Here is an 11,380-nt window from a genome sequence, read left to right on the forward strand (position 1 = left end):
TCAGTCGTCAGTACCAGAGGCCCCTCCCAGTCTCTACTGGGCTGGAGATGTTGAGATGGGATCCCACTGCCCCGTGGAAGGACTCAGGGGCGAAGATTGTTCTGGGACGCTGGCACAGATGATTTGCATAACGAAGTCACCACTAAACCACTGCTTAAGTCCAGCCCCCGGCCTTCTTTTTCCTATGGAGAAAAGAAAAAAATTCAAGAGTGAAGGAATAGGGGCCTCCCTGGTGGCACAAGGGGTTAAACACAGCACTGTGAAGTTATCTCTGGCCTGCCAGGGAGCTACCCACATGGCGCAGCAGACCTCTCCTGTCTCGCCCGCTGCTTCCCTCAGCAGTGTGTTTCAGTAGATCCACCCATTCGGCTCCTCACTCTGTCTCTGGTGAATCCTCTCACCCCCCACACCTCTGTCCTTGTATGCATAAGTAAATAAATCTTAAAAAAAAAAAAAAAGAGTGAAGGAATAGGAAAAAAGTTCTTTCTAGCTCAGAACCCTGGCCAAGGGAGGGCGGCTCAGGGTGAAGGTTGACCACTAGGGAGCGCACACAGGAGGGGAAGGAGGTCATTTTGTGTTTTTGCTCAACACTGGCCCGGGTCACCTATCTTGGCTGAAAAATATTTTTCTTATGGGGAGAAGTGTGAGAGGTGGCCTGTGTTCTACTTGGAACTTTCCTAGTAGTTCACTGTGGCTAACTACACAGGTAACAGTGACTTACTGCTCTGTAGTCCAGAAACATTTCTTTGAAAGCCAGAAAATCTGTAAATGTGAGCAGCATGTCAAATATGTCACCAGCCACTTCATCCTTATGGTGCCTGCAAAGAAAAGGACAGCAAGTTCACAGCTGGATCCTGACAGACCCCGTCTCTGCAGGATTCTATTCAAAGGTTTTGAGGGCTTCCCACCAGGAACCCAATCATTCATAGCATTTGCTCTAAGCTTTGACCTGCAAGCACTCGAAGAAAAAGTGTCCTTTTTTAGACTGAAGGAGGTAAAAAAAAAAAAATAACAGAATATCCAAGGCGTTGCACAAAACTCACTGCAAAGTTGTGGTGAATGCTGCCATGTTAAATCCAGGAATCCGCTCCAGCAGCTGTTCTTCAATATACTTTTCTACCAAAGAAATCTGTAACAACGAAGGGGCCTTGGTCAAACACTTTTGAAAGTCCTTTCTGCTCTATGTGCCATGCTCCAGAGTGAGTGCTAGAACTGCTGAAGGGAACCAAACACCACTCCTGTCCTTGAGAAGTACTCAGCCTCTCCCAAGCATGGGGGAGTGGCATTCCAGGTCCTTCTGCTGTAACAAGGCAAATGCTAAAGTCAGGGAAGCCAGGAGCAGCTGGACTCACAACCTTTCCAGGGCAGGATAGAAGTGGGGGCTTCCTGTATAGATGGAATCTGTGCAAGAGAAACACACAGAAAACCACAGTTGGAAGCACTCACAGGTTCCTGACAAGCTGAGGCTTGCCTAGAGGACACCTGCTCTTCCTACTTTATTAAGTCCTGAGGCTCAAACTTGTCCTTAAATGAATGAGATCCTTCTAGGAGGCTGCTCCAGGTTTACCGGAAAAGGCTGGGGTTGCAGGGTTCAAGTCTTGAGTTTGCTACCAACTAGCGCGTGATCTGGGTCACATTGTGATCTTTACCTAACCGCCATGCATACTTGATTAGATTATGTAGTAGAATTTTTTTTTTAACAGCAAAAAGGTCAAAAGTATATAAATACAAGGTATGTGGAATACCCATATTGTAACTGAAAGCAGCATTATAATAAAGTCACACCTCTTCTAAAATAGAAGTTGGGGGGCCTCCCTGATGGCCTAGGGGTTAAGTCTCAGTGCTATTATCACCCTATCACCACCAGGGACCGAATTCGATCTCAGGCCAACGAGCTGACCCATATGGCGCAATAGACCTCTCCTGTCTTGCCTACTGTTCCCCTTAGCAGCGTATTTCAGTAAATCCGCCTGTTTTGCTCCCCACTGTTTCTGGTGAATCCTCTTACCCACACCCCAGTTCCTCTCAGCAATAAATCTTTAAAAATAAATAAATAAAATAAAAGTTGGCAAAATGATTAAACATTTGGAAGACAGCTCAAGGAGCTGTGCAGAGGGAAATAATAGGAGATGAGAACGAAGCCTGATTCTAATTGGAATTCCTGGCATGTACTGGTGGCAGATATTACAAGTGGAGCAAATCTTAACATCTTTTGACCTTTTTTTTTTTTTAAAGATTTATATGTGCATACAAGAACTGGGGTGTAAGCCAGAGGTGCAGGGGGTGAGAGGATTCACTAGAGACAGAGTGGGGAGTAGAACAGGTGGATCTACTGAAATACACTGCTGAGAAGAGCAGCGGGGAGACAGGAAAGGTCTGCTGGGCCATGTGGGTCAGCTCCCTGCCAGCTGGGGATTGAACTCGTGCTGCAGTGGCTGGTGATAGCTTGATATTGCTTTGTCTTTAATCCCTGCACCACAGGGAGGCCCCCCATCTTTTGATCTTAAAGGCCCACTTCAAAGAAATCCTAATCTCCAAGTAAGACATAGAAATCCACTTACATATTCATTAAAAATAGGCGTGTAGATGAGTTTATTCTCCTCCGTGTCTTCAAACTCCTGGTAGTACTTGTCCATGAAATTTCTCTGTAATAACTGGAACTCGTCATCTGAACCACAATGGGAAAAAATATATTATTTTTAACAGAGATGGAAACTCATTCTAACTTATAATAGCACTTAGATCAGTAGATTGTTTCCTCAATAACCTCTCGCTAAGAGGTGTCTTAGGGAAGTGTTTAAATGGTTGCAATAGATGAACTTGTCTCACTACTTGTAAAAAAAAAAGGTAAAATACACATAGCATTTGCAATTTTAATCATTTATAAATACAGTTTGGTGGTGTTAAGTTGTTCACTGTATGCAACATCACGCCATCCGCCACTCCATTTCAAGCACATTCACACAGGTGGCTCGACATGCCTTCAAAGGAAGGAATTGGATCTTATTTTTTAAAATTATTTTTACGTAAAAAAACTGGCGTGTAGGCCATAGGTAAGGGGTGAGAGGATTCACCAGACACAGGGGTGCAGAACAGGCAGATTTACCTAAAGACCCTGCTAGGGGGAGCAGTGGGTGAGACAGGAGATGTCTGCTGCGCCATGTGGATCAGCTCCCTGGCCAGGGATCGAACTCAGGCCACAGCGGTGATAGCACTGAGACTTAACCCATAGGCCACCAGAATTGGTTCTTATTTTAATATTTCAGCAGTGGTGGTGAAAACAGTGTAGCTGGGCTGATAATGGCTATGTTAGGGGGAAAAGGATGTCCTAAAGCTAACTCCATACAGGCTTTGTGGACTCCACTCCTACCCCAGGCCAAAGCCAAAGACACTGGGAACTCCGAATCCCATCACCACCAAAGGGAAGGTGGCTGGGACCTGAGGGTGGGGGTTAAGCAGCCAGGCTGGTATAAAGCCAGACATGTGGGCTTTGGAGGGGTCCCCCATTTTGGCTCCCCGCCAGTTCGCAGCGTCTGGCCAGCTCTGAGAGTGCTTTTTGGGTTTCCAGGTTGGCGGATCGGGTAGGACGCATTAAAGACTTTATTTCCCTATTTTCTCCCTGAGTTGTACATTTTCCTTATTTCCTTTTCCCTTGTAAATAAACCTTTTATTAACCTTTTGTGTGTGCCTGTAGTGGAGTATTAATAAGTCCCTTTTAAGCGTGCAGGTGAGGACCCACAGCCAGGCAACCCGTTCAATATCGGGGCTGCCCTATAACAGCTACACCTGGGGCATGTTATTATTTGTCTAAAGGTCTCCTTATCTAGAAAATGAGGATGATCATAGTCCCTACCATTTAGGATTATGTGGGATTTAGATGAGAATGCATGTGAACCAATTCACAGAGGACACTTAAGTGTTAGGGAATAGGAAACTCAAACAACTAAAGATATTTCTAAAAAGGAAAGTGCTGACAAATGAAGTATACTTTGGAATACATATTCTGGGCTTCCAAATGGTTTATTTCCCTCCACAGCAAACACGCGACTCATAAAGGGTTAAAGAACTGAGAATCTCCCTAGTATTCCCCAGAAACCCTGAGGTGCAAATGAGACAGAAACTTAATGGTGAAACACCTGTTTAAGTGTTCAGCTCAGGAACTTTCATAGGACCTGAAGGCATAAAAACTAGATCAGTGATTTTCACACTAAATGAGACTAAGAAATACAGCCAAGCAACACTGAAAGACAGCGTTCTTTCCCTAATTCTCAGAAAATTTAGTCAGTACAGAATGCTTCTCAAAATTTAAGTTTTTCTCTCCACATCATCTGTATTAAAAGTTTGTTACCTGTCACTGCTTGTCTGTTGCTTAGGACTATGGATACCTACATGGATCCACAGATACAAAACTCAGAACCCAAGAAAATACAGAACCAGCTTAGCCAGCTTAAAAAAAGAACCGGCTTAAGAAAGGCACCTTGTTTTCTTCAAGTTAATGTGCTGTGGTTATACTGTGTTTTTTCAGGCATGAAAATGTTAGCGCTCCACGAAAAGGCTCCTATTAACTGTGAAATAAAGGAGATCTATCTCCTGACATATTACCAAGAGCCCGGTAACGACTTCCAGGTGCCCCATTACTTGAATAAGTCCTTTCAGGCCTCTGAATGGATGGCTAGCCCTTGTTTTAAGAACAACGAACTTTGGCTGTTTGCTTCTAAGACAACACACACCCAGGCTTACTTAATATTACATTGTGCTACCTTAAAAATTATACGGGGCTTGCTGTCTTCCTTCACTTATAAATCATCTCTCCAAATCAACCTCAGTGTCCATAAAAGCAAGAGTCTGAGAATTAAACAGCACAGGGTCAAGTCGTGGCGAGGCGGCTTACCCATGATGATATCCTCTAAGTATCCAACCACAGTATCAAATTCCGCATCAGAGGAGGAAGAGCTACAAAAGATGCCTGGATTAGGTGCTGCTTCAAATTAGTTTAAAAAAAAAAAAAATTTCCGATTGACGCCTTCAAACATGCACAAAAGAAAAAAGACTGGCAAAAAGCCCCCCCCGAGCGTCAACAACTAAGAATGGCGACTTTCTCATCTACCAAATCCAAACAGAGGAAACACACTTAACCCAGCCGTGATATTGCACCACTTTCAGGAAACCTGAAAACGTTTTCTGGGCCATGTGGTGGGGCCCAGGGAGCTACAAAAGGACCCAACGGGGGCCGTGGGTGGCATCCGAGGCCCCCCTGGCTCCCCCCGGCTCTCGCCGCGGCTGCGCGGGCCACCGGGCGGGGGGCGGCCTCCGGCCCGCGAGGTGCTGCTGCCGGCGAGGGCCGGGGCCCGGGGCTGCGACGGGGGCGTTGGGCGTCGCGTGGAGCCCCCCGGAGTCCCGGCCCCGCCGGCGGCGCCCGCCCCCCCCCGCCCCGCGTCGGCCCAGCCTCCAGCCTCCAGCCCCGGGCCGGGCGGCGCCACGCACAAGGCCAGGGCGAAGCTCTCCTCCTCGGGGCCGTCCATCGCCGCCGCCCATCCACGCCGCGCGGGGCGCCGCCTACCCCGCCCGCGGCCCGGGCCCGGCCTCCGCGCTGCTCCGCGGAGCCCCAAGCGGCATCAGGGAGGGAGGCCTCGCCGCCAAGGCCGCGGCCGCTCACAGCCCGGCCGGCTCCGGGCGCGCGCGCGAGGCCGGCGCTCGGGCTCCCCGGCTGCGGCCAAGGGCGGCCGGGCCTCCTCGCCGGCCTGACCGCTCCGCGCGCGCCGCAGCGACCGCGGCGTCCCCGCGTCGGTTACTGACCCCGGCCCCGCCCCCGTTACCATGGCCACCGCGATCCCTTCCGCCGCCGGCGGCTCCCGACAGCCAATCACAGGTGCGTGTTGCCCGACGCAGGGGCGGGGCCGGGAGGTGGAGGAAGTGAGGGGAAAGGATGGGAAGGGACGCCCAACCCCCCCCACTCCGCCGCCCCCCCCACCCCGCCGCCCCCTGCTCCCCGGGACCTGCTCCCGGACGTGGCCGGGCGCGGCGTAGCCAGGCTTCTCCCGCCACTCCCATTTTATGGCTGGAGGAAGGGATCGAAGCCAGGAGCCGCAACTTCCTGAATTACAATGTGGACATAAGTTACAGGATGAAGATGATGATGAAGTCGTTTAAAGGGGGATTTCAGAGCACTGTAAATTGCAAATCTTTTCACTCAATCCCTTACTTTTATCAGATAACGCAGACGTCTATTTGCAAGGCCGTCACGCCCTCTCGTGGAAGGAAAGTCTCATTGCAACAAGCGGATGCCTTGTTGACACCGTTATCTTGCTCTCCCAATTACTGCTTTCTTGGCTAATTAGGCAAGATAAAGTTGCCAGAATCCTTGAGTTATAATATCATTAATTATATTATATTGTCATTAAATATAAGCAACAGAGGATACATAAATTAGAAAATTGTAATGGACTGTCAGTGATTTACCAGATGTTGATCAAACAAAAATGTATTGTTGGCTTTCACGTTCTAAAAGTATTTCATCAGTTGGGTTTCTTCACAGTTACTGAGTTCCACAACCTAAAAAAAGTAGATATATATTTTCCTAATTTGTCGACAGTGAAAATTTAACGTGTGGTTGTCTAACATTATGCAATAAGAATCCAGCAATTTCATTTGAAAGCTTTTTTCATCTCACACTTTGTATTTATTTGAGTTTTAATAAAATGGAAAGACAAAAAAAAAGTTGCCAGAATCATTTTGAACAACACAATCACAAAGTCTCCTCCAAAACTGGCAGATTTCACATAAGGATTCCCTAAAGCTGGTTTCTCTTGATTGCACCAGCCATACTGGGTTGCATCATACCGTTTGGCGAAATGTATGGCACTGGTCTAGAGAAATTCAAGTTACAGTTTAGTAAAATCCAAGGATCAGATGGAGACCCTGAATTAATCGGGTGGTCTTGAAATGGGTATAAAATAACTATCAGTGGGATGTGGAACGACAACATGGTTTCCAAGACACAATTCTATCTGGGGTGAGATCAGTTCTCAGGAGTACTATGTAAAAGAAAAAGATTTGCTGATTAACTGGATCAAGTTCTGTTTAAGCAAACTCAGCAAATTTCCTCATTACCTTTTTTCTCTATAGATCACACATTTTTTTCAAGACCAAATAAAGTTGCTCACTCTGCTGCTGAAGCACCTATGGGATCAGAGTGGAGGAGGAAACAACTTTTATCTGTTCTGGTCATCAATTGTTGTTACAAGTCACCTGAAAATTTGTTGGCTTGGAAAAATCATGTTGCTCACTAACCTGCAATTTGAACAGGTCTTGGCTCCTCTTAGGGGCACTTATATGGCTCACTCACTTACATGGCTGGGCAATTAGTATTGCCTTTTGATGGAGAGCTCAGTTGTGGGTGTTGACCAGAAGACTGGCTGGGTGGAGGTGAGGGTGTTTCTGTTCCAGTCTGTGTAGGTCTCTGCAGGGTGCTTTGTTTTTTTCACAACATGGCGCTGGGTCCAAGAGAAAATACTTGAAGAGACAGGAAGTGGAAACTACCAGTCACCTCAAGAGAGACTGAAACAGAATCCACTGAAACAGAATCCACTCACAAGGAAAGGGCGAAACTCTAATTCTATTGGTCAAGAAGAGAACATCCAGATTCAAGGGGAGGGGACAAAAACTTCATTTATAGCAGAATGGGGTGATAATGTCAAAGAATGTGTGGCTATCCTTAATCCACTTTCCCATCTCTAAAAACAAATGGGCATAAAGGCAACAGGACCCACTTACTCAGACATATGCCAGAAACTGAGCCAAAAATTTATGAATACATTGTTTCAAATCCTTGAAACCTATTAAAAAAAACAAACAAACCTGGCCTCCCTGGTGGTGCAAGGGGTTAAGACACAACGTCTGCAGCCACTGGAGCCCGAGTTTGAGCCCCAGCAATCCACATGGCGTGGCAGACCTCTCCTGTCTCACGCGTTGCTCCCCTCAGCAGTGTATTTCAGTCAGTCTGCCTGTTCTGTTCCCTACGGTCTCTGGCGAATCCTCTCACCCCCCATGTCTCTGGCCTGTACCCCTGCTCTTGTATGCATAAATAAATCTTAAAAAAAAAGAAAAAAAAGAAAACTGAAAAATTTACTTGAATATATTTAACATTAATAATTATTTCTTATCACATTTGGGGGGTTAAGAGTTAAGAATTATTTTAAGTGAATAGATAACAAAATAAACAATCTTGGAAAGAGTTGATCTTACTGTTAATGAATACAATCAAGATGGCTGAAATTCATGCAAAAGTTAGCTTCCTGTTAAATTGTTTTGCTTTCTGATTAAATCAGCTTTCTGGCAGTCTGCAAATGATATCATGGCTTTACTTTGCATCATCAATTTCATTCAAAAAGGTGACAATTCATTAAACTTTTTTGGGGGGTGGGAACCTAAGTGCATTTTCCCAGTGAATCAGTGGAGAAAATGACACAACTTGTTTCTCCCGCTCCAGTACAATAAAAGCAACAAAAGCCTAGCTTTCATTTTCCTTAAAATGCTTACATGCAGTACAGGTCTCTTTGCTTTCTTCCACATAGCCTGCTAGTTCCTGTTTTTAACTCTTCTCTGTGAAGTAAATGTCTTTCCTCTTGAAGTAGTTCCAATATTCCTTTGCTTCCATCTTGAATGATTCAATGTAATATTGAAATCCTTATTTTATGGTCTCAAAGAATTGGGAAAGCAGACTCTCTTATGAACAAAGTTCAAGGGCAAATTTCTAGAAAGCTAGTAGGGTCCTGCATTCCTTTGACTACTGACAGATTACCTATTATTGGATTGTCAGAAAAGTCAAGATACATTTTTGCAACCAAACCATAAAAAATACGTCACGACTTTTCCAACAACCCGATAATTCCATTTACTTTTGTCTCCACTAAATTTACTGATCACCTTCACTTCTCTGCTGACTTACTTCAGAGACTCCCTACAGCTTACTACTTCCATTTTTGTTTGTCCTTTATCCTGCTCTCCATACCCCTCCATTGCATTCTCCACACCAAAGCCAGAGCCATCTTCTAAAATTACATAAAGGCACTTCCACGTCTAAACTTAAGAGTAAAATACAAAGTTCTTAATGTGGTCTTCACGAAGCTCCCTGGCTTCCCTAACACTGGAACTCAGTATTTACCACCTCAGCTCCTATCTTAGTAGGGATAGGGGCTTTTCATTAGCTCCTAAAGCTGACAGATCTCCTTTCTCCTCAGTGCCTCAGCCTATAATGCTGTTCACCCACAAGCTAACCCAGTCCTATAAGCTTGTTTTCCTTCAGTCTCTTCCTGGCCATTTCATATTTCCTCCTTGAGTTTTTCTTTTTTTAAAGATCTATTTTATGCATTCAAGAACTGGGGTATAGGCTAGAGGTGCAGGGGTGAGAAGATTCACCATAACAGAGTGGAATGCAGAACAGGTGGATCTACTGAAATACACTGCTGAGGGGAGCAGAAGGTGAGACAGGGGAGGTCTGATGCTCTGTGGGTCAGCTCCCTGGCTGGGGATTGAACTCAGGTAGCAATGGCTGGTGATAGCTTGATAGCTTTGAGACTTAACCCCTGCGCCACCAGGGAGGCCCTCCTTTTGAGTTTTTATTAATGTTACTTCCTTTAGCAAGGTTTCTGCTGCCTCCTCCATCTAAGTTATGTACCTGATTCTCATAACACCTGTTTTCTCTCAGGGCACTACCAATTCGTTACAAATATATTGTGTTTTCTCCCCATTGCCAGACATAAGTCCCATGAACAAATTATTTTGTATTCCATATAGGCACAGTGCTCAGAGCATATTAGGTGCTCAGTAAAGATCTGCCGGATGATTCAGTGATTAACCTTTCTTAATTCTAATATTTGATTCTCTCATCCTGGAAAATAGCCCTTATACCAAAAGTAAATGTCTTGGAGCATCTGCAGAAGGCACCAATGAAAGTTGTAAGGTCTTAGTCAAAAAAAGGCAACAAATGTTTTATTTCTTCAATGCAAATTACTATATTCACCACAAGCTAGAGAGAATATATATATATATATATATATTTATATTTTTTTGATTTACGGAAGACTAAAGACATGGAAAAAATCCAGCACCCCAACAAGTACGGCCAGGAAGGAAATCAGCTCTGTAATATAACAATTTAATGAGCTATAAACAAGAAAGGGTGGGAAAGGAAGGAAAAAAATGTGCATTAAGTTTAAGACACTGTAAAACTTAGAAGACATATTTACTATTCAAGTATAAACTCAGTAAGGACTTGGCATAAATTGAAAGGCAGCTGCTGAGGTACACCATTATAAAATAAGTTCTATGAATTTACAATTCTACCTTCCAATTTTCTGGGAGAAAAAACCAAACTCTTGAAGGTCTTCACTAGAGACCCTGAGAGGGATTAATACTTTTGATGAAGACATAGTCAACAATCCATGATTGAATTCACTATTCAAAAACATGTATTTATTTAAAACAATAGGAATATGTGCTCTCAGACTGTCCTCAAGTTTTTGAAACTATCACTTCAAGAGTTTCAAAGCATATTACGTCCCAAAACAATACTGATTTAAAAAAATTTTTTTTAACAAAACCAAAAAACCTGATTTGATGGTACCTTGAAAATACCCTAAAATACCAAGTAGTTTTCTCCAGTCTGACATTGCAGTTAATTTAAGAACTCCTTCTGTATTGTTAAAACATTTTTTCCTCACAAAATGTGGGTACTGACATTGGATAGAAACAACATGAATGTGAAAATACCACCAATTTTCTGCAGTTAAAAAAAACTAGAATGTTCTTTGGAATCACTGAAATATCAAAAATTTGGGTTTTCTTCTACACTTTGCACCTTCATTCAGGCCCTCTGTGTTGCTTGTAGTATTGACCTGTGTGATTCTAGTTTCATAGATTCAAGTCTTGCAGTGCAACATCCACGCTTAGCACACAGGTGTCTCCCTGACCAATGGGAAGTTACACTTAACCCAGAAACGCTGTCGTTTACTTCTCCATGATGACCTCTGTCCAACATAAAAACTTTATCCTGTGCTAAACAATCAAATGAACCCAACACAGAGAATTCCAGCTCTCAGGAGGGTACTGTCTCCTCTTTTTCATGAAGTACCACAAGGCCTAGCTGTAGCGCTCAGCTTTCCTTGGCCTTAAAAAGGATTCTCAGGGCTGGCAAGTTGGGTTAGATTCTAAGAGAATTTTTTTGTCTTTGACAAACTACCATTTTTAGCATAAAATCTGGCCATGGCTATAAGTTTCAATGTGCGTACAACTGATTAGAGATGTTTTTTTTCCTTTGTTTTTCTTTTCAACATTGGCTGGAATTGAATTGAAATAAGTCCATGATGCTTCTTCACGTGTG

The 11,380-nt window shown here is 44.3% G+C and overlaps 1 protein-coding gene across 1 annotated transcript; it reads right to left on the reverse strand.

Annotated features, from left to right (window-relative positions):
- Positions 1–83: 83 nt before the first annotated feature.
- ARL2BP (ARF like GTPase 2 binding protein) lies at positions 84–5,525 on the reverse strand (the record flags this gene model as incomplete). The annotated part of the gene is made up of 6 exons (XM_084257084.1): positions 5,485–5,525; positions 4,892–4,953; positions 2,562–2,668; positions 1,044–1,129; positions 722–818; positions 84–182 (listed from the first exon to the last, which is right to left on the reverse strand). The coding sequence occupies exons 1-6, from the start codon at positions 5,520–5,522 to the stop codon at positions 84–86; spliced, it is 489 nt and encodes a 162-aa protein (XP_084113210.1). The 5' UTR covers positions 5,523–5,525.
- Positions 5,526–11,380: the final 5,855 nt, after the last annotated feature.

Source organism: Talpa europaea (genome assembly GCF_964194135.1).
Source record: "Talpa europaea genome assembly, chromosome: 16".
Lineage (NCBI taxonomy): Eukaryota > Metazoa > Chordata > Mammalia > Eulipotyphla > Talpidae > Talpa > Talpa europaea.